The 24,657-nt window shown below is 36.9% G+C and overlaps 1 protein-coding gene across 5 annotated transcripts in view; it reads left to right on the top strand.

Moving 5' to 3' along the window:
- Positions 1 to 24,657, top strand: part of MAGI3 (membrane associated guanylate kinase, WW and PDZ domain containing 3) — a 267,622-nt gene that overhangs the window by 178,451 nt on the left and 64,514 nt on the right. For 2 of the 5 annotated variants that reach the window (XM_033861658.2, XM_073809429.1), the window contains exons 3-6: positions 377 to 496; positions 9,003 to 9,212; positions 15,186 to 15,360; positions 16,723 to 16,802. In XM_033861658.2, the coding sequence (XP_033717549.1) occupies positions 377 to 496; positions 9,003 to 9,212; positions 15,186 to 15,360; positions 16,723 to 16,802 (585 nt within the window). Of the gene's footprint in view, positions 1 to 376; positions 497 to 9,002; positions 9,213 to 15,182; positions 15,361 to 16,722; positions 16,803 to 24,657 lie in introns of all 5 variants that reach the window. The other 3 variants (XM_033861654.2, XM_073809428.1, XM_033861659.2) reach the window with 2 other exon arrangements.

Here is a 24,657-nt window from a genome sequence, read left to right as displayed (position 1 = left end):
GGTGGACTTATCTCTCCTTCAAATGTTAAGTAATAATAATTGAGGTTTAAAAGAAGAATTAACTGTTGTGTCTTGGAAAGTTAAGTTTTCTTGGACACTAACATTTTAATCTTTGTAATTTTGAATTTCATAGCCATCTTTAGCTTTTATTAAAGTATATTTACTCATCCTACATTATTTATTGTCCTACTTTCACCTAGGAATGTTAATTTGCCTAAAATTCTCTGATCATCACTCTAGAAGATACAATATATTCAGTAGTCTGTTTCCCATGTGTTCTCTATAAACTGAATTTTCTATTATTCTCAATGTTTTATAAGTTTAAAAGCACTTTACAACCTATTTTTTTCTTGTTGTTGTTTTTTTTTTCCCTTAGGCACTACAAGGGCCCCCAGGGATGGGGAAGTACCAGGGGTGGACTATAATTTCATTTCTGTTGAACAGTTCAAAGCACTGGAAGAGAGTGGAGCATTATTAGAAAGTGGAACGTATGATGGTATGTCCTCAAATACTGACAACAGCAACCCAGAAAACTATCTGATTGATTGCAATTATTTCAGAGGGAATTTGGTCAGTAAAATACCATTTTTTTAAAGTTTTTTCTATCAGTCTTTGGGAGATTTTTCTTTTGATTAGGCTATTTGTAATTTACTAATTAAAATGGGATTAAACTATAAGCAAACACATTCTACATTATAAAGTTGATTGTGAACAAAATACTAAAATCATTCAAACTGGCCAGTATGCATATTTCACTGGTAATTCACATTCATCATATGAACTCAACAAGTATTTGTGAGTTCTATTTGTGGTTGGAAATAAAAATACCGTACAATTTAAAAAATCTATTTATACCTTGCCTCTCTTAGAGAAAAGAGAATATAGATTTGAGGAGGAAAATAACAAAGACAGAAAAATTGGTTTTCTTTTCATAACTCTTTACTCACTTGATTCTAGGAAGTACTGAGTTAAGATCAATTTCAACTTTTAAATGATTCTTTGTTAGATCTATTTTTTCTTTATCTAACACTCTTCACTGGCAAGCTTATGTACTCCCATAGCACCCTGTACTTTTCCATCATTGCTTTATCAGCTATTATAATTGCCTTTTTCACAAGCTCTGTGAAAGCAGATATTATGTCTTTCTTACTCAATATTATCTTCAGTGCCTAGAGATGGTGTTCAATAAGTATCTAACCATGAATTCAGCATATCCAAATATGCATTTGTGCTCTATCCAAAAGAATAATTTCTCTCTTTAGCTGCACCAAGAGCTCAAAACAGAGGAGTCTTCATTTGCTTCTTTCTTTTTCTCACAGTTTTCATCTAGTGTGTTACCAAATCTAGTCATTTCTTCCTTTGTAGCAGCTTTCACACTGCCTTCTTTTTTTTTTTTTTTTGATTTACAGTGTTGTGTTAGTTTCAGGTGTACTTTTTTTTAACATCTCTATTGGAGTATAATTGCTTTACAATGGTGTGTTAGTTTCTGCTTTATAACAAAGTGAATCAGTTATACATATGTTCCCATATCTCTTCCCTCTTGCGTCTCCCTCCCTCCCACCCTCCCTGTCCCACCCCTCCAGGCGGTCACAAAGCACCGAGCTGATCTCCCTGTGCTGTGTGGCTGCTTCCCACTAGCTATCTATTTTATGTTTGGTAGTGTATATATGTCCATGCCACTCTCTCACTTTATCACAACTTACCCTTCCCCCTCCCCATATCCTCAAGTCCATTCTCTAGTAGGTCTGTGTCTTTATTCCCATCTTACCCCTAGGTTCTTCATGACCTTTTTTTTTTTCTTAGATTCCATATATATGTGTTAGCATACAGTATATGTTTTTCTCTTTCTGACTTACTTCACTCTGTATGACAGACTCTAGGTCCATCCACCTCAGTACAAATATCTCAATTTCATTTCTTTTTATGGCTGAGTAATATTCCATTATATATATGTGCCACATCTTCTTTATCCATTCATCCGATGCTGGACACTTAGGTTGCTTCCAAGTCCTGGCTATTGTAAATAGAGCTTCAGTGAACATTTTGGTACATGACTATTTTTGAATTATGGTTTTCTCAGGGTATATGCCCAGTAGTGGGATTGCTGGGTCATATGGTAATTCTATTTGTAGTTTTTTAAGGAACCTCCATACTCTTCTCCATAGTGGCTGTATCAATTTACATTCCCACGAACAGTGCAAGAGTGTTTGTTCCCTTTTCTCCACACCCTCTCCAGCATTTATTGTTTCTAGATTTTTTTTTTTTTTTTTTTGGTGGTACGCGGGCCTTTCATTGTTGTGCCCTCTCCCGCTGCGGAGCACAGGCTCCGGACGCGCAGGCTCAGCGGCCATGGCTCGCGGGCCCAGCCGCTCCGCGGCACATGGGATCCTCCTGGACTGGGGCACGAACCCGTGTCCCCTGCACTGGCAGGCAGACTCCCAACCACTGCGCCACCAGGGAAGCCCTGTTTCTAGATTTTTTGATGATGGCCATTCTGACCGGTGTGAGATGATATCTCATTGTAGTTTTGATTTGCATTTCTCTAATGATTAATAAGGTTGAACATTCTTTCATGTGTTTGTTGGCAGTCTGTATATCTTCTTTGGAGAAATGTCTATTTAGGTCTTCTGCCCATTTTTGGATTGGGTTGTTTGTTTTTTTGTTATTGAGCTGCATGAGCTGCTTGTAAATCTTGGAGATTAGTCTTTTGTCAGTTGCTTCATTTGCAATTATTTTCTCCCATTCTGAGGGTTGTCTTTTTGTCTTGTTTATGGTTTCCTTTGCTGTGCAAAAGCTTTGAAGTTTCATTAGGTCCCATTTGTTTATTTTTGTTTTTATTTCCATTTCTCTAGGAGGTGGGTCAGAAAGGATCTTGCTGTGATTTATGTTATCTAGTGTTCTGCCTGTGTTTTCCTCTAAGAGTTTGATAGTTTCTGGCCTTACATTTAGGTCTTTAATCCATTTTGAGTTTATTTTTGTGTATGGTGTTAGGGAGTGTTCTAATTTCATTCTTTTACATGTACCTGTCCAGCTTTCCCAGCACCACTTATTGAAGAGGCTGTCTTTTCTCCACTATATATTCTTGCCTTCTTTATCAAAGATAAGGTGACCATATGTGCGTGGGTTTATCTCTGAGCTTTCTATCCTGTTCCATTGATCTATATTTCTCTTTTTGTGCCAGTACCATACTGTCTTGCTTACTGTAGCTTTGTTGTATAGTCTGAAGTCAGGGAGCCTGATTCCTCCAGCTCCATTTTTCGTTCTCACGATTGCTTTGGCAATTCGGGGTCTTTTGTGTTTCCATACAAATTGTGAAATTTTTTGTTCTAGTTCTGTGAAAAATGCCAGTTGTAGTTTGATAGGGATTGCATTGAATCTGTAGATTGTTTTGTGTAGTAGAGTCATTTTCACAATGTTGATTCTTCCAATCCAAAACATGGTATATCTCTCCATCTATTTGTATCATCTTTAATTTCTTTCATCAATGTCTTATAATTTTCTGCATACAGGTTTTTTGTCTCATTAGGTACGTTTATTCCTAGATATTTTATTCTTTTTGTTGCATTGGTAAATGGAAGTGTTTTCTTAATTTCACTTTCAGATTTTTCATCACTAGTGTATGGGAATGCAAGAGATTTCTGCGCCTTAATTTTGTATCCTGCTACTTTACCAAATTCATTGATTAGCTCTAGTAGTTTCCTGGTAGCATCTTTAGGATTCTCTATGTAGAGTATCATGTCATCTGCAAACAGTTACAGCTTTACTTCTTCTTTTCCGATTTGGATTCCTTTTATTTCTTTTTATTCTCTGATTGCTGTGGCTAAAACTGTCAAAACTATGTTGAATAAGAATTGTGAGAGTGGGCAGCCTTGTCTTGTTCCTGAAATTAGTGGAAATGCTTTCAGTTTTTCACCATAGGGGACGATGTTGGCTGTGGGTTTGTCATATATGGCCTTTATTATGTTGAGGAAAGTTCCCTCTATGCCTACTTTCTGCAGGTTTTTATCATTAATGAGTGTTGAATTTTGTCAGAAGCTTTTTCTGCATCTATTGAGATGATCATATGGTTTTTCTTCTTCAGTTTGTTAACATGGTGTATCACGTTGATTTATTTGCGTATATTGAAGAATCCTTGAATTTCTGGAATAAACCCCACTTGATCATGGTGTATGATCCTTTTAATGTGCTGTTGGATTCTGTTTGCTAGTATTTTGTTGAGGATTTTTGCATCTATGTTTATCAGTGATATTGGCCTGTAGTTTTCTACTGCCTTTCTTTTTACTTTTATCACCTCATTGTAGGCTCACTGGACTAGCTCATGCTGGCTGTCGCAGTTGATCTCATTTGTTCCAGTGTCTTCCCTCTCACCAGTCCCCCCTGCTCGTTGCTACTGTGCTAGTCCTCCTCAAGTGCAGTTCTGGTCATATCTCTCCCCTTCAGAATCTTTAATGATTTCCTTTTGCCTGCTATGTTTGACCCAGCCACCCTTTCTGGGCTTAGCTCCCATGACTCATTCATTCATTTATTAATTTATTTGATCCTTCTTTCATACTATGTGCCAAGCACTATCAGAGGGGCTAGAGATGCTGTGCTGAGCAATATTGAAATGATACTGCCTTCATAAATCCTATATCTTAGTGGGAAGGCAGTCAAAAAACAAACAAAGCAACCCAATTGAGATGTTATGAAGGAAACAAAAACAAGGGATTTAAAGGAAATAATAGGAATATCTTATTTAGATAAGATGGCCAGTGGAGACTTTTCAGAGGAAATGACAAATTTTTATGCAAATAGCCTGCTCTCATTCACCTCCCTCCTACAGGCAACCATTCTGATGTGTTTAATGTATATGTTTTTGTTTGCATGTGTTCTTACAAAATGTATATTGTGTCTTGTGTACATGTATTTATTATTTACATCTGGGCCATGTTCTAAATATATCTCATTAGTTATTAACTGTTTTCACGTATTACTACTGTGTTTTTTAGATTCATCCATGTTGCTGTACTGTATTTGCATGTAATTCATTGTTTTTTTAACTGCTGCGCAGTACTCCATGTTGTGAATCCACTACCTAACGATTCTCCTAGTGACGGACTTCCAGATTGCCTGCAACTCCTCATCACCACAGATAAATCTGCAACATCCTCACACACGTCTTCTTACAGACCTGTGTGAGAATGTCTGTGGAATATGTATCCAATTGTTGGGTTATAAGGTATACCTATAGTTAATGTGATGAAGTAGCTCTGGGTAGCTCTGCAGTCTCTATTCCCATCAGCAGTGCCATAGGGATTTGGTTCTGTAGCAGATGTAGTAATGACTCCACATACTCCTCAACACTTGGCATCATCCAGCTTTATAATGTTGCCAACCATCAATGGTTGTAGAAGTGGTATCTCATTTTAATTTTAGTTTCTCTGGTAGTCAGACTTTGAGCATCTTTTCATATGCTTGTTAGTTTTCTTGGACTAATGCAAATTGTCTATTCATTTGCTTTGTCCATTTTTTAAAAAGTGGGATCTCAATCACATTCCAGTTTATAGACATTCCTTAGTTATTTAGATATTAATCCCTTATTGGATATAGATATTTTCTTCCATTCTGTCACCTAATAACCTTGTCCTGTGTTTCTTCATTAAACAGAAATCCTTAACTTTTGTCTATCAGATTTATCACTGTTTTCCTTATGATTTATGCTTTGAAGTTTCATTTAAGAAGTTGTTCTCTGCCCTTAGATCACAAAGATATTCCTCTACATTTGCTTCTGTTACGAACATGAACAGTCATCCACCCTTTCACAACCATAAGATTTACAGAAATTTTAAAGACTGATAATTGTGGGAAATGGAAACCCCCATACACAGCTGAAGAGAGTATATAATGATATAATCCCTTTGGAGAGCATCTTGGCAATAGCTAGTAAATTCAAAGATGCACCTGACTCTGCCCTAGCAGTTCCCTTTCTGGATGCCTACTGTAGAATGACCCTTGTCAATGTACATATGCAGACATGTACCCGAATAGTCATTATAGTGTCGTTTGAAACAATAAGGGAATGCAACCAGCTCTCTTTTAGTAGAGGAATTAATAAAATACCTTTTAATTTGTTCATAAAAATGGACTGTTATATAACAGGTGACTAGAATCTACATGTATCAACAGGAATAAGTCTTAGAAATACAGTTGTATAAAAAGAAGATTGCAAAAGGATATGGACAGTATACTGTCTAGAAAAAAAGATATGTAATGTCATAAACACTCCATGAAGCTTTTATTAAAGCAGTAGTATTTATATGTTATGTATGCATATACATATGTCCTAGATGTACATAATATGCAGGGAAATGACATATACCAATATAAGGATAACTCAGGGAGAAAGTGGGAAGAACAGAGACAGGAAATTAGGCCATTAATTATATATGTGACTGTACGTGTGTGTCATTAAAGAGGGGAAAAGGGGAGACCTGAAAGGAATCTGGCAAAAGTTAGTATCTGGGGATGTGTAAATAAATAAGTAAATAAGTTTCTAATACTATTCTAACACTATTGTATATGATTTTATATAGGTTTAAAATATGTAATGGTTGACTGTTCTATTGTAAAAATGAAAACCCTTCAGAAAAGAAAAAAGAGAAAAAGAAAAATCTCCAAAACAGCTTCAAAAAGATGAAAAACTTTTTCTGTGAATAACTATAGTCAAGGTTCACAAACCTTGTAATTCTTTACCTTCCAGTATCTGAAATCTTGATATTTACCAACAATTCAAGAAAAACAGATCCAATTTACTTATAAGCAATGCTAGTTTTCTTTTTTAATCTAAGCCAATAATTTTTTTTAAATAAGGAAACTGCCAGAATTTATTATGAAGTTCTAAGTTCTTATCAGTGATTATGGATATAGCAATCACAATATCCTGAATTTCTCTAATTTTCACCCTAGGGTCAGATAATAATTACTAAGAATACACCATAAAATGTGTTTCTAGTATTTCCTGTAAAACTAACATCCTTAGAAAAACTGGAAAAAAAAAAAAAGTAAAAGTGGACTTCTAACTTCTTCATGGTACATCAAAATTTCTTGGATGAGTATTGGACATCATGCAGGAAAAAATGAGATCCTAGAGCATCCTATTCCCCAACCAAACCTCTGTTTGGAGCATTTCTGTGCCGTCCGTCCCAGAGAAATGTGAACTGGCTTTTTCATTGGTCGTTGCTTTACTTATGGGCCAGAAAGTTTGCAGAGATCCTCTTAGTCTGTTTTAGTATGAAACTTTCCATCCATCTGCATGACAGGAGTAACTCCATTTCAAACGTGGATTTGGAAGCAAGGAAGTAGTTGAGTGGGGAGAGGCAAGATGTGGTTGAAAAGTCTTATTATTTTGATTCCATTGTCTTGAGTATTTTAATGACAGTTACCTCCCAAAGTCAAATTTGCAAAGAAATTATCTTAAAACTTTCCCCCTCAAAGCAAGCACGACTTAAGGTAAACCATGTTACTTGTAGATTTGCCTCACTGATGTGGTGAACAACCTATGTTGTTGTTGTTTTTTTTTCATCTTGGAAAAATAATCCATTATATACCCCATTAATTTACTGTATATGAATGAGCATCTTAATTACCTCCTTAGGAGCCAAGGAATTTGGAGATTTTTTTTTAAAATAAAAGAAGAAGATGATGAGTATTTTATTCCCTGTCCATGTTTATCTTTCTATAACATCAGCATAGTGGTTGATATATAAGGTCAAAACTAGCAGGAGCCACAAACTTTTAAGGTAGCTAGACCCACTGGACATTTTCCATCGTACGTGGCTGCCTGTTGGGGACTACATGGAAAACTGAGCAGATATTCAGTTGTTTTCATTCCATTCTGGGACATTCATTTTTACTGCAAAAATTACTGATTTACAAAGACACAGACCTACTAGAGAATGGACTTGAGGATATGGGGAGGGGGAAGGGTAAGCTGTGACAAAGCGAAAAAGAGGCATGGACATATATACACTACCAAACGTAAGGTAGGTAGCTAGTGGGAAGCAGCTGCATAGCACAGGGAGATCAGCTCGGTGCTTTGTGACCGCCTGGAGGGGTGGGATAGGGAGGGTGGGAGGGAGGGAGACGCAAGAGGGAAGAGATATGGGAACATATGTATATGTATAACTGATTCACTTTGTTATAAAGCAGAAACTAACACACCATTGTAAAGCAATTATACTCCAATAAAAAAAAGAATCTTAAGTTTTGGTTAGAAAAAAATAGTTATTGATAAATAATAAAAAGGAAATATAGAACTAGACAAAAAAAAAATTACTGATTTACAAGACAACATATTAAAGTATTTCTTGCTTTCCTGAGAGTAAGCCAATATTGAGTTATGCTAATAAATTCTCTATTTGTTCAATAAATTGCCAGATAAAATAATATAATTAAAATGCTCAGAAAAACTTCAAAAAATTAACTTTTACATAAGCAGCCTACATTTCAGAACAGACTGGTTGGTTCTTAGCTTTATCCTTTGCCTGTATGTTTCCTTATTTTACCAAAATAGTTCATTATGTTACATATCAGAACAAAATTATTTGAATTAGTTTTCTCCTCCTTTACTCCCACTTTTTTTGCCAGTTAGTCTTACACAAGAGCATTGATGCATTTAAATTCAGAAATTAGGCCCTAATATAGAACTCATGCAAGGCAAGCCCTGTAGGAATAACTAACCTACGTACGTAAAGTCAACTTCCTGTCCTTAGTACAAATAGTCTTAAAGTGTTAGATAATGTTAGATAGTATATAGTGTTAGGGCACTTGAGAAATAAGTTCTTCCTGGTCTTTCTACCTCCTCTTCTCCCAAGAAAAAGTGCTTTGGCCTCCTTTTGGCCAACGGTGGGTATTCAAAAACTTCCGTATAAGATAACAGGGCAGAGACATACACTAGATCATTTTGTTCTGACTCTCAATTCAGCATTCAGCACTTTCAGCAGCTGTTATTTTGTCCACTTCAGGAAACTTCTATGGAACTCCCAAGCCTCCAGCAGAACCCAGCCCTTTCCAGCCAGATCCAGTTGATCAGGTCCTCTTTGATAATGAGTTTGACACAGAATCCCAAAGAAAACGAACTACATCTGTCAGCAAGATGGAAAGAATGGACAGTTCTCTTCCTGAAGAGGAAGAAGATGAAGACAAGGAAGCTGTTAACGGTAGTGGAAATGCAGGTTCGTCAATAGATGAACAACTTCTGGCTGATCCTCCAGGTTGACTTTAATATGACACTGAATTGGAAGTAGTAAAACTTTCCACAAAGCACATGCAGAGAAAGTGATGGGATTCTCAGGGGTTTTTTTTTAAAGGTTTTGCGTGAAACAGTGTATCTCTGTTGACTGTCTTGTAAGCTGAAGTGAGTTGCTCCAAGTGGCAGTTTTGATAAATCAATTATAAACTATCATTAATATTGATAATAATACAATATGTCATTACCCTGCTGCCTAAAAGATTTGAGATTCATTTCTGGTGCTTGAATATGGGAATCTTGTTGGCCTAAGTCCTACTTTACAGAATTTGAACAAAATGTAGAAGTGTTAAGATATAGCCTTCAACCAAAACAAAGATTTAGAAGTATGCTAATAAATATTATCTGAAAGGTTTGTTAGCAATATTTTGAGTTTAAATTCTGAATCACTCAAAGAAAATTTCCAAACTTGACTGTCATATTTTTCATTAAATGCAAAACCAATAGAAATTTAGTGGTGGAGAATCTTCTCCTTTTGGGTACCCCTAAATAATGTAGTGATTGTTTAGGACAGCAGTCCCCAATCTTTTTGGTACCAGGGACTGGTTTCATGGAAGACAGTTTTTCCACAGACTGGGGCAGAGTGGGGGAATGGTTTCGGGATGGTTCAAGTACTTTGATTTATTATGGGCTCTGTGCAGTCAGACCTCAGCCTCAGCTCCACCTCAGGTCATCAGGCATTGGATTCTCATAAGGAGCACGCGACCCAGATCCCCCGCATGTGCAGTTCACAGTAGGGTTCGCGCTCCTAAGAGAATCTAATACCTCCGCTGATCTGACAGGAGGCGGAGTTCAGGCGGTAATGCGAGCGATGGGGAGCGGCTGTAAATACAGATGAAGCTTCTATCACTCACCTGCCCCTCACCTCCTGCTGTGCAGCCCGGTTCCTAACAGGCCATGGACTGGTACCAGTCTGAGCCCTGGGGGTTGGAGGTTGAGACCCCTGGCTTAGGAGATTCTTATACTGCTAATTAAGAGTATAAATAGGAAACCACAGAATCACAGGAGCGCTGATTTCAGTGCTATTTATGATAATAATTCCATTCAAAACACTAGAATATAAGCTTCATAAGGGTTGGAATTTTTGCTTGTTTTGTTCATTGTGGTATTTCTTGAGCCATAAACCATGTTTAGCACATAGTAGAAGCTAAAAAAATATTTTCGTTGTACTAATAAATGAAAAAATTTGATTATATCTTCAAATTTGCAGAATCCATTACCATATCATTTCCCCAAAGTATCCTGTTGTTTTCCTTTATCAGTTATTAAAATTTGCTATTATCTATTTTTTTAATACATTCATTGCTTGTGTCCCCATCCAGAGTATGAGTCCTGTTTTATGGTCCTAACATTTCACACTGTTGTGTTGCAGATACGCTCAATGAATTATACCAATATATTTTGGTGAAAACGGGTCTAAAAAGGTTTAGGTGAATTCACATCTAATTCTTTAGAGTTGTTAAGGGAAGTCATCATATCCTAGAGACTTTTGATTTTGATGTCAGCTTTACTCTCCCACAAAATTATGTTAACATTTTTAAATGCTTAAAACTGGGATTAGAAACCATGACTCTGTCCTCAAATGGGAATTTATATGTTTTTAATTTGAAGGAAAAGAAAATGCCCTGTTTTTAAACTTCCTAATGCAGAGCCTTTCAGTGAGCACTGCAGTTCCCTTAGAGGTAAACCCATCTGTAAGCTCCATAGTTTATGTTTGTCGTGTAAGACAGCTGTTAAACCAGGTGTTCCAGACTCTTCACTGTTAATATTTAAAGGGAGTGTATCCAAGAGTGTGTGGGAGGCAGTTTGTACACTCCTTCTTGTGTGTAGGGACCATAGGACTCTTCCACTGGAGCATATATTTCTTTGTAACAGAATATATTCAGAATATTTTAAGGAAAAAGCAATAGAAGACATGGCTAAAAGCCCTTGGTCTTTTCTGAGTAAGTACTAACCATGCTTGTTAATTTATTCAAAGTTGCTTTGTGTATTGCTTTCGGGGACTAGAATCCCTGCCTTGAAAGATCAGTAAATTGCTGGGGGTGGAGGTAGGAGAGGATAGGTGGAGGTTTATTTGTATATACCAATATGTATATTATTTTATATCTTGATGAGAATTAATGTAAGAATGCTAGTATGCTGCAATAGGGTGACACATGTTATATAATAATGCTAAAATTTTTTCTAAGAGTTGGTGTTATATAAAAAACATTTTCAAATCATTGGCTATTAAGCAGACTCCTTTATGCAGTCTCTTGAAACTATATTCAGAAAAGTATTATTGCTCATATAGTTGCTTCTACTTTCCTCCAGTATATATATCCCAAGAATGTAACTCCATTCCAGATTGATTTATACATTGGGTGCCTTTTAATTTCTATCACTTTTTCTGCTTAGAGAATAAATCATGTGTTTCATTCATATTATTCATTCAGCAAATATTTATTGAGCACCTGCTAGGCTAAGTGCTAGGCATTGTTGTAAAAGCTGGAAATAAAGCAGTGAACAAAACAGACAAAATTCCCTGTCTTCATGAACCCTACCTTCTGGTGGGAGAGACAGAATTATCCAACATAAATGAATAACATATAGTATGTTAGATGGTGCTAAGGAGAAAAAGCAGAGGAGGGGAAGGATAAAAAGTAGCGGTGGCCAAGGTTTGCAATTTTAGATAGAGTGTCAGAGAAGACCTTACCAAGAAGGGGACATTGCAAGAAGTGAGGTAGTGCTCAAAATATCCTGGGGAAGAACATTCCAGCCAGAGGGAATTAGAAGTACAAATGCCCTGAGGTGGGAGCATCCCTGGATTATTCAGACAACAGCAAGGAAACCAGTGTGATTGGATACAATGTGGACAATCCATTATATGTGGTTGGGGCAGAGTGCTGGAAGGGAATAGACTAGAATAGTAACAATGAAGTCAATCAGATAATGATGGGGGTGGGGTGGTGGAAATGCGTATTATAATAGGATCTTATAGGTCATTGGAACAATTTTGCTTTTTATTCTGAGATGAGAAACTATTATATGGATTTAAGTAGAAGAGTATCATGATAAAACAGCTTTTAACTTAACAGGCTCATTCTGGCTACTGTATTGAGAAAAGGCAGTAGGAGGGCATGGACATAAACAGGGGTACCAGTTAGGAGGTTATTGCAGTAATTTAAGTGAAAAGTGGTGGCTTAGACCCAGTGAAGGCATGAGAGGTAAGAAGTGGCCTGAGCCAATAACATTTGCCAACAGACTGGATATAAGGTATGAGAGAGCAGAGTCAGAGGTCACTCCAAGGGTTTTAACTTGAGTATCTGCAAGAATGGAGTTGCATGTATTGAGATGAGACAGGTAAAAGGAGTCAGTTTGGGTTGGGAATGGGAGCTATGGTTGGGATATTTAAGTTTGAGATGTTCATTAGACATCCAAATGGAAATGTGCTTGAAGTTGGATTTAAAAGTCTGTGTTCTGGTCTGAAAATCCATATTTGGACACCATCAGCATATAGCTTATATAACAGTGACACAGTGAGATCACCAAGAGAGTGAGTGTAGAAAGAGAAAAGATCCAAGCACTGAACCTTGGGAAGGCACTCTAATATATGGAGATCATGGAGACAGAAAAGAGCCAGAGAGGTAGAAGGAGCACCAGGAGAGTGTAGTGTCCTGAATGCCAGGGGAAGAGACTGTTTCAAGAAAGAGAGGTCCATCATGTCAGATGCTACTGATAGCTCAAGTAAGGTGGGCACTGAGAATTGATCATTGGATGTAGCTATGTGGAAATGACTGGTGATCTTGCTAAGAACAGTTTTATTGATGAGAGATCAAAAGCCTTGTTGGAACGAGTTCCAGTGGCAAATGGAAGAGTGGAAGTGGAGGTAGCAAGTATAAACTCTTTCAAAGAGGTTTGGTGTAAAAAGGAGAGAAATGGGACGGGGTTGCTAGAGGGGAAAGAGAATTGCTTAATTTCCTTTTAAAGAATGGAGAAATAACTTGTTTGTTTGTCTTGAATTTCTATCTTTAAAAATGGCAAAAGTTTCAACTATCCCCAAAGAAAGTCCTCTGAGGCACATTTTGGATAAGGGATCTGATTACAGCTATGAACCAATGGGTGAGAGGAAGATGATATTTTATTGTAACAATGTGTGGCCACAGTACCTGTTAGGATATCCACAGGGGGTTTAGGCAGGGTTATCTTGGGACCCTGTGCCCTATATACTGCTACCCTTGCTATTAGTTATGTCATTTATGGTCTCCTGTGTCGTTGGTATATGTAAAACCCTAAGACTAAACTTGAGGGTTTATTTAGGATCTTCTGTTTGTTCTTTGGGTTTTTGGTTGCATTTTGTTAAAAAAAAAAAAAAAAAGATGGATGTCACCTACTAGGTAAGAAAGATTGGTTGTGAGAGAGAGAGAGAGGGAATTGCTATAGGCAAGAGGGGATGGAGATATCTGCTTAGAAACACAGTTCTTCCACTGTAACAGAAGGTAGAGTAAAATGGGCACAGTGTGCTATGTAGATATAATGGTGGGAATTTGTGGAAGTTCTGTTTGCTTCTGTTTTCTCAGTGATATAGGAAACAAGGTCATCAAATGAGATTAGGGATAAGGCAGAAGTAGGAGAAGATTTAAGGAGAAGGAAGGTATGAAATCGTTATCTAGGAGAGTCAGAGCGAATGGACAAAGAAATGCCCTATGATTGTCATACATCATTAAATGCCCTCTTGAGGCTACTGATCATGAGTTAAAAGTGAAGTAGTTACTATCGCCTGCATTCAGCTACATATACTGACGAGGAGTATGTGGAGAGTAAGATTTAAGCAGAATTATAGTTCAGCCAGTCAAGTGTGGTGAAGTAAAGTAGGGAAAAAGGAATCGGGAGTATTTACAAAGGAGTGATTATAGTGGTTGATCATGGAATTTAAGTTGGGTAAGTAGGGCAGTGAGGACATAGCTAGGGGATGGATGGGGGTGAGGAACAGTGAAAGGCAGTAGTAGTAGGATTAGTGGATTATAGAACTTGGTTGGATAAAGGATGGTTGGAGTGGAAGTACTATAAAGAATGACATATAATGATATCTAAGGCCTCTTCTAAGAGTCTCTGATACTGAAGCATTGCCCGAAGTTTGGAGTTATTACAGTTATATTATCTTTTAAGTTCTAGAAACAGCTCTTAAGTGCATGAATTGTGAACTCCCTAGAGAGTTACCAAATTTTAGTATTCTTACCTACATTGTGGACTTTGGAACTCTAAAAGGATTTTAATATTACCAACAGAGAATTATATTTAACAACAGTAAGTCTACTGAGTTTAATTTTTTAAAATTTGTATTATTTTAAAGGCCTGTGTTAAATGTGCACAAGGCAGCTTGATAAAGCAGTTGAGAACATGGACCCTTTAAATTCAAATCCTAGCTTTGCTGTTTATTAGCTGTGTAACCTTGACTAAAATAACTTACTAACCTTGCTGGGCCTTAGTTTCCTCTTCTATAAAATGGCAATAGTAATACTATATACTCACAGGGTTGCTGTGAGAATGAATTATGAGTTAATATATGTAAAGTGCTGAACATAGAGCCTGGCACATAAAAGGACTGTATAGGTGCTGCTGTGGCCGTTGTTTTAGTATGATATTGATTGATCTGTATGTAGTATATACGGAATTGATTCTATTGTTGTTTTTTTGCTTCTTTCCCTGACTAGCATCAGAGGTGCTGTACAGGGTTAATGTCACTTAGCAAATGAAAAGAAAATCAGTGTGTTTATTTGTTTTTTCAAAAGTTATAGCAGAATGTGGACATAGTAGACAAGGAAATTTGCAATATGTATTTGGCATTTTGTTAGACTTAAGGCTGTTTGAAGAGAATGTAACTTTACCTACTTTTCATGCCGTTCTGTTGGAATAGCAGAAAACAGAGAGAGGCATTCTGAGTCGTCTGATTGGATAAAGACTGTCCCAAGTTACAACCAAACAAATAGTTCCATGGACTTTAGAAATTATATGATGAGAGACGAGAATCTGGAACCGCTCCCCAAAAACTGGGAAATGGCCTACACTGATACGGGGATGATCTACTTCATTGAGTAAGCACATGTCTGTATCTTTTCTAATGTGCCTTGCCACTGTGAGACTTGCCTTTAAATTTTCTTAACCTCATTTCACAAGCCTTGCATTTCTTTTTTCTTTCTTTAAAAATATTTTTCATACAAGTTACAATTGATTCTTAATCTGATTGTTTCCCTGGATGATATTTCATTTTTATTTGATTTGGATAAAGGAATATTGTATTTGACGTCTGGTTTTATAAAAAACAGGAGGATTAAAAACAGATTTATCACTAATAATGAAAAATGCAAGGAATAAAGGATATTTTGCTTTGCCTTTTTTTTTTTTTTTTAACCTTTCGGGTAGAGTGTCCAACTTAATGAGCATTTCACAAATTACCATCATTTGGAAGGGGGCCATATTTATTAACTGAGCTAAATATTTTCAGACCTGGAGATCAACGTAGAGATTAGTGAATCTCAAATTGGAAACACCAAGAAAAGATCCTTTGATCACATTGTTATTCTCCCACTGCTTTGATAATAACTTTAATTTATATTTTATTGCCTTCATATATATTTTCTTCCAGGATATTTCTTTCTTTAAGAGCCTCATATTTCAGATACTTAAATTATAACACTGTCTACTCAGCAGTGTGATGGCTTTGTTTTAGCATTAGTATTTACTGCATGGTGACCTGGGTCTGACCTGCTCCGGGTCTTAGTTGCGGCACGTGGGCTCTTAGTTGCGGCACGCAGGATCTAGTCCCCTGACTAGGGATTGAACCCGCGCCCACTGCATTGGGAATGCGGAGTCTTAACCACTGGACTACCAGAGAAGTCCCAGAAACTGACACTTTAAAACTTTTTATTTTATTTAACTCTTTTATTTTTAAAGAGTCCCAGTGAGGGCAGAGACTCTATCTGATTGTTTGTTCATCTCTATATTCTCGGTCCTCAGCACAATGCCCACACATCACAGGCACCTAAGAAATATAGTGTTTTTGGAGGGAGAGGGGACGGAATTCAGCCAGCAAGTAAACAGGGTTTTCAGGGCAGCTTTTTTGGCTAAGATAATGCACAGTATGGGGCCATGTGCCCACCCGCTGAAACATTTTTGACTGCTTAGATAAGCATCTGTTATTATGCACTTAACATTTTATCCCTTCTTTAGAGTCTTCATTCTCAAATTAGTGCCTGTAGCATTACCTTTCCTCGGTGGCAGTTTTGAAGTAATAGACTGAGAACAACAAGACTATTGAATCAGAGGTTTACAAATGAAGCCTGTAGGAGATAAATGTTCAAACATCATATATCTTTTATTCACTTTTCGTCTTTGCTTTTGAAATACTTTTCTCCCTCTTTATTTTACTGTTTCTAATTGAAATCTTTGTTCAACAGCCACAATACCAAGACAACCACCTGGTTGGATCCTCGTCTTTGTAAGAAAGCCAAGGCCCCTGAAGACTGTGAAGATGGAGGTAGAGATTCAGAAACCTTTTATACCATACTTATTCTCTTTATATCTCTTTATACTTATTCTCTTTATCCCTTCTTGCTCTTCTTGCTTAGATAATAAGTCTTCCAAAATCCCAAACAAACCATAATGTGCATAAGCGCATAAGGAGTGGATGGATATCATAATCAGCTGACTCTGGTCATTATGTTATTGCATCTAATTTTGTGAGAGTCTTTATTTCTCTTTTTTTGAGAAGTATACAATTAAATCCTTTTTTTAAAAAAACTTAATAGAAATGAATTTGCCACTTTTTAACTTTGTTTTAAAACAAACTTTTAAAATTCTGAATAAATAGTTTAATAAGTTAGGTGCATTCTCAACCACAGGGTAGCCTCATCATGCCTGCTAATCTCAAAAATATATGTAATTTAGTATCACTAGGATAGATATGCCAGTATTTATAATCCTTTGCCATTTACAGCAGCAATAGAAACTGAGTGAAAGTCTTTAATATACCTCTCACCCACATACAGTTTTTACTGCTTGGTAGAAAAATTATCTCTCTGAGAATCATTAGATAATAATGCTTGTCTGTCTTGTATGTTATAGGTTCTATTTAATGGTATAGTCTTACAAATAAGTATAGAATTTACCCCAACCAAAATGTTTGCTGTGCCTTCTTGAATATAGTGTAGATGAATAAAATTTGCATTGATTTTGTATGACTCATCAGAAATTATTTACCTTGGTTTAAAAAAAAAAATGAATGGATTAGAATGAAAGTCAGATAGTCCTCCTATAGATTGAACTCCAGTCTATGAAAAAAATTTAAGCAGAATTGATACATATTTTGTTCAGCATGATAGAAGTTTTCTAGGACTAAACAATTGGAAAATGAAATATTTAAAATTTATTTGTAATGATATTTAAAAAAAGATACCTTGGAGCAAATCTACTGAAAGATGTGCAAGTCCTCTACACTAAAAACTACAAAACATCACTGAAATAAATTAATCAAGACCTAAAATAATTGAAGAGATATACTGTGCTCATTGATATACTATGTAGATAGGATAACACATATTGTTAATGATGTTCATTCTTCCTAAATTGATATCTAGATTCAATACAATCCCAATCAAAATTCTAAAAGTCTGTTTTTAAGAAACTGACAAACTGATTCTAAAATATACATGGAAATACTGTACAAAGACTCTAGTTGGCCAAACAGACTTTAAAAAGGACAAAGATAAAGGACTTAGGCTGCCAGATTTGAAGACTTACTATAAAGCTACAGTAATCAGGAGTGTCTTCTATCCATAGGCTAGAACGTGGATCAGTGGAACAGCATAAGAGAATCCAGAAATAGATGCACACATATGTGATCACTTAATTTGCAGACAAGGTGCCAAGTCAGTTCAGTGAGGGGAGGAAAATCTCTAACAAATGGTGCTGGAACAATTGGATATTCATAAAGAGAAATGAACTTCAACTATATCCTTACTCCATGTACAAAAAATAATTTGAGATGGTTCAAAGCTAGAACCCTAAAGCTTTTGGAAGAAAATTTAGGAGAATACCTTCATGATTTTGAAATTAGCAAAGATGGAGAAAACAGTAACCCGTGTGTATTGCTGGGCAGAATGTAAAAAGAGTACAACTGCTTTGAAAGCAGTTTGGCAGTTTCTTAAAAGGTTAAATATAAACTTACCATATCACCTAGCACTTCCACTCCTAGATATCTACCCAAGAGGAATGAAAACATGTCCACACAAACACTTGAATGTAAATATTCATAGTAGCGCTATTCATAATAGCTAAAAAGTGGAAACAACTCAGATGTCCATCAAACAATGAATGGATAAATAAAATGTGGTGTAATCATACAATGGAATATTGTTCAGCAATACAAAGAAATGAAATACTATGCATACTACAATACGAATGAACTTCAAAAAATGTTATGCCAAGTGAAAGAAACTTGACACAGAAGATCAAGTATTGCATGATTTCATTCATATGAAATGTCCAGAATAGGCAAATCTATAGAGCCAAAGTAGATTAGTGGTTGCCCAGTGCTAAGGAAGGGAATAGAGATTAATTGTAAACAGCACAAGGGATCTTATTGGAGTGATGGAAATTTCCCAAAACTGGATTGCGGTGACGGTTGCACAACTCAGTAAATTTTTAAAAATCAATGAATTGTACATTTTTTCAAGCAGAACAATTTTATGTGATATGTAAATTACACCTCAATAAAGTTGCTTTTTAAAGTGGCCACCGGGACTTCCCTGGTGGCGCAGTGGTTAAGGATCCGCCTGCCAATGCAGGGGACACGGGTTTGAGCCCTGGTCCGGGACTATCCCACACGCCGCGGAGCAACTAAGCCCAGGCACCACAACTACTGAGCCTGCGCTCTAGAGCCCGTGAGCCACAACTACTGAGCCCGCGTGCCACAACTACTTTAGCCCGCGCACCTAGAGCCCATGCTCTGCAACAAGAGAAGCCACTGCCATGAGAAGTCCACGCACCACAACAAAGAGTAGACCCCGCTCACCGCAACTAGAGAAAGCCCACGCACAGCAATGAAGACCCCATGCAGCCAAAAATAAATAAATAAAAATAAAATAAAATGGCCAAAGAACTTGAACAGACATTTCACAAAAGAAGATAAAGAATAGCCAATTAAGGACATGAAAAGGTGTGTACATCAGCTATACCTCAATTTTTTAAAAAGCATAAAAAGGTGCTTATCATTAATCGTCTCTACAGTGAGATGTCATTCACACCCCCTAAAAGGGCTAAAGTCAAATACACTGACAATACCAACGATCGGTGAGATTGTAGAGCAACTGGATCTTTTACTTGTTGGTGGGGATATAAAATTATGTGAACACTCTGGAGAAATGTTGGCAGTTACCTATGAGGTGTTATGTCAAGAGAAATGAAAACACATGTTCCCCAGGAGGCTACCTGAATGATCATGACAGCCTTATTCATAATAGCTCCAACCTGGAAACATCCCAAATATTCATCAAGAGGAGAATGGATAAACATTCTCCTGTTGTGGTATATTCATGCAATGAAATACTACTCATCAATAAAAAGAAAAAGCTGTTGATAACACTCAGCAACATGGATGAGCCTCAGAAACATGTTATATGAAAGAAGCCAGACACAAAAGAATGGATACTTAATTATCCATTATTTAAAGCCTAAAACCAGGAAAACTCATCTATGCTGATAGAAGTCAGAAAATGATGGGGGTGGAGGGGAGAATGGCGAATTGAAATAATTCTCTGGAATGATGGATATATTCTCCACCTTGTTTGGGGTGACGGTTATATAGGCACATGCAATTGCCAAAACTCATTTTTTATACTTGAACAAGCACTTAAATCAATATTTTAATCATTGAATGAGCACTTAAGATCTGTGCATTTTGTTGAATGTAAATTACACCTCGAAATAATTTTTAAAATAATTTTTTATACTTTCCTTGTCTATAAGGCTCTTCATAGTAAGTTTCTTATGGTGAAGTCACCCATTGTGAAGGTAAACTAGAATATGTAATACTATAGAATTGGACTTTTTTTTTACATCTTTATTGGAGTATAATTGCTTTACAATGGTGTATTAGTTTCTGCTTCATAACAAAGTGAATCAGTTATACATATACATAAGTCCATAGAATTGGACTTTTTAAAGATTGTGAATGTGGTATTAGTCTTCTCGGGCATGTCTCTGTTACTAGGCTCCATTCCTTTTCCTCCCAACTAATTGTTTCAGTTCAATTCTCTGCCTTTTCCTGTTTCCCTTGTAGAATGTATTTATTTTCATAGCCTTAACTATCAGTTTACTGTAGCTGGGCTCCTTATCTAAACCTCTAGTATTGTCCTCTGTTCTGAATGCTATTTCTGTATTTCCCATTACATTTGAGACTTTCTTTTTGATTGCCCTACTAGCACTTCAGATAAACATATTTAAAACTGAATTTAGCATCTTTCCCCCATAGTCACCCCATTCCTCTTTCTGTCATAGGTACCACCCTCATAATCATCTGGGCCAAAATCCTTTGAGTCACTTTTGCTTCTTCCTCTCTGTTTGCTCTATTCCCTATATAGTTTCCAATCCCTGCTGCTCTTTCTTTTTTCTATATTTTGCCAATATATTATTATGAAAATTTTCCAACATAGAAAAACTGAAAGAATTTTTCAGTGAATACATGCATTATAATGAACATTTTGCTCTATTTGCTTTTTCCCATAGCTACCTATGCCTCTATCTATTCATGCTTTTTTTTTGTATCTTCCTCTCCCTTCCTCTGACTACCACACGCTTGGATTTTTCTTGGTCTTTTTTTCCTACAGTTCTCTTCCAGTATATCTTTTATGCCAGTGGTCTGTAAAATGGTAGTGTTCCAACTATCTGTTCGGGTACAGGAAGAAAATGTCAGAACTTTTCATAATGTTTCTATTGGGAAAAAAATAAATTAAGCTTCTCTACTATTTTATATACAGATTGGTAATGGCATTCTACCTCATTCTATATGTCAGATTATCATGTACACTCCCCAGAGTGTCTTGAGGGAAGAACATGGGTGGCACCCTTGCTCTTGCCAAGAGCCCTGTAAAGTTTTGCAGTTACTTGTGCACAGTTAAGTGGATTTATAGACTATGTTATATGGTTTTTAATCCACACAAAATTAAAATGTGGCTTAAAAGGATTTCTACAAAGACACTGCTGATTGAAGATAATACAAATATGCAAGCCCAAGCTAGCAGTGAGAAAATGGCAGAGCTGACACTTCTTATACACCTCATGTGAGCTTTTTTAAACCACACTGAGGTAAACTAGGGATAATTGTTTATTTAGTCTTCCTCTCCTTTTTATTTTTTTATTTTGGCTGTGCCCCGCGGCATGTGGGATCTTAGTTCCCCAACCAGGAATGGAACCCGTGCCCACTTCATTGGAAGCATGGAGTCTTAATCACTGGACCGCCAGGGAAGTCTCCCATCTCCTTTTTAAACTTCTGTTTTGTGTATGCTTTATTATGTAAATACATGTTAGTAGAGTGGTATGTATATGTTTATGAATATATATATATATAAATCTCTTGGAAGTACATTGTCAGATTTTTTACTGATAAGGCTACATGATCAAAAAACTTTAGCTACATTGTCAATTAATCTTTCTAAAATATAACTGCCTTCATACCTCTCCCTAGCTCAGGTTAATGGCCATTATAGTTAATGGCTCCCTACTGTCAGCAGAATAAAGTCGAGACTCCATGGGGAAGTATTGAAGATTTTTTGTAATTGAACTGTATTCTATATTTCTCTCTCAAAGTATTATCATGCCATAAGTATGACACATTTTTATCTTTGCCTTTGCCACAGGCCCATTTCTTCTGCCAGGAACCAGCCTTTTTCCCTGTGTCCACCTAGCTCGTACCTACTTATCCTTTTAAGCTCAGATGTAAAGTGTAATTTTTTGTAGCCTCCTCTGTCATTTTCTTCCAGGCCAGGATTAGGTGTTCTCTCCTCTGTGCGCAACAGTACCACATGGATATTTCTACTGTAGCACTTACTACTACGTTGCATTGTTACTAGGTGCCTACACTCTATAGGAGCAAGGATTTTGTCTTATCTATATATCCCTTCAGTAGAGACTTAAATGTTTGGATGTAAGGAAGGAAGGAGGAAAAGAAAGAAAGGAAAAGAAGGAAAGAAGCTACTCTATGCTCCAGATTATTTTGGTCATCCTTCTTGAAAATAATGTTTAATCTCTTTAAGGTTCTGAGGGAAGCAATAAATAACAATTTTGTCTTGGGACTTTCCTGGTGGTCCAGTGGTTAGGACTCCATGCTTCCAATGCAGAGGGCGAGGGTTCAATCCCTGGTCGGGGAACTAGTATCCCACATGCCTCATGGCCAAAAAAAAGTTAAAAAAAAAAAGAATTCTGTTTTCATTCACTAGTGAGGAGTCAATAGAGAAATAAGACACAGGAAACAGAGATGAGGTTAGAATACCGTCTGCTGAGTGAACATAGCTTTAGCTCTGCACCTCTGTTGGGCTTACTAATATTTTACCCCTACAGGAGGCAGACTTAAGCACTCAGTCTCTGGTCTCTGTGTTCAGCTGTTTGACCCCTCCCACAAGGCAGACATGGTGAAAAGAGCAGATTATACCCTCTCTGCAGGCAGGCTAGCATCCAGAACAGCAAGAGAACCCAAGAGGCCCTGAGCCAAGCACGTAGAATTCATTCTGTAAAACCCACCAGTCAGATAAGACATTCTTTCTTCCTTGGAGAACAAAGTAAAGGGGCTCAGAGAAACTGGAAATGTTTCTCTGGATGAGTGTGTTCCGCTAATGCTCTTTACCTTCTGGGTGACCATATGTCTTGGTTGGCCAAGGACTAATCCAGCTTATTCCTGCTGTCCCAGCATAATTAATAACAGTGTCCCCTTTTACTCTCAAAAGTGTAGAATACATTATATGGTCATCTTAATTATATCCTTCTTAAGATAGAGCGACCAACATTGCACTCAGTATTTAAGGATGTTCAAAACATTTTAATCTAAGAGTTATTCTCCCACCCCCATTACTGGGTGTGCCTTTCTAACGTCACCTGTACTTCACTATGGGGACCCCAAAATTTGGAACCTTCAACCTATTTGTTTTATGCTCGGCCAACCTTTATCACTTTTGCTGTATATTTTGTCTCCTCCCTCAGTAGGGGAGAAATAGCCCCACAATAGGCTATTTCCAGACTAGACTGTATCTGACTTACATTGGTAATTTCCACAATACTTTGCACAGAGTAGATGTTCAAAAGGGGATAGTAATAACAATATTTTAAATGTCAGTTTTTATAGTTTAAGATATTGTTTGCATTCTGCTGAACATTTAAGATCTAGAAAAACCTCACAGTTTCTAAAACTTGCCCTTTTCTCCCCAGTCTTGTGATATTCAGAACCTGTGTTTTTATACCATATCAGATGGTTTAATGGATGTACATATTTATCTTCCACTTAAAATAATTGTTTTAGGGCTTCCCTGGTGGCGCAGTGGTTGAGAGTCCGCCTGCCGATGCAGGGGACACAGGTTCGTGCCCCGGTCTGGGAAGATCCCACATGCCGTGGAGCAGCTGGGCCCGTGAGCCTTGGCCGCTGAGCCTGCGCGTCCAGAGCCTGTGCTCCGCAACAGGAGAGGCCACAGCAGTGAGGGGCCTGCGTACCGCAAAAAAAAAAAAAAAAATTGTTTTAGTTAAATTTAAATGGTTTTATCTTAAAAGTTCGACATCAGGAATCCATTTTACTCTCAACCCACTCCTTTTCTCTTAAGATGAAAGAAAGATTAAATTTTTTACTAAAGACATTTTTACTAAAATGTATTGAACGTCGATATCATTTTTCGAATTTAGAGAATGGTAAAAGAAAATTATCAACTGAATAGAGCTCCACAATGAGAAAACAATTGTAATTCATATATTTAAATAAGAAAAATCCTATTTGGAGAAGAGGAAAGATAAATTCATGGGCTTTAGAAACAATCAACTGCTTGATATGCCAGAACTAGTTTTGCCTTTTGAGTCAGCTTTTGGGGGGAATGCTTTAGCTTCTAACACAGAAAAATACGGTTAGATCTTTCCTATCTCAAAAGTAAATAAACACGTTTTCTCTTGACCCTACTTCTCCACAGTTCTCACACTATGTTTTTCACAACGAAGTTTCCAAAAAAAAGACAAAGAAAAAAAAAAGGCTCTCTTCTTAAGGGCTCCACCTTTTATTTTACTCTTTAATACTACAATATGCTGAATTTTGCCCCTTACCTTTCTAGTTAAACTGGTTTTCTTAAGGTTACCAATAACCTCCG

This window comes from Tursiops truncatus, chromosome 1, assembly GCF_011762595.2.
Source record: "Tursiops truncatus isolate mTurTru1 chromosome 1, mTurTru1.mat.Y, whole genome shotgun sequence".
NCBI lineage: Eukaryota > Metazoa > Chordata > Mammalia > Artiodactyla > Delphinidae > Tursiops > Tursiops truncatus.
The sequence above is the reverse complement of the archived record's forward strand: the minus strand, read 5'-3'. Positions and strand labels throughout refer to the sequence as shown.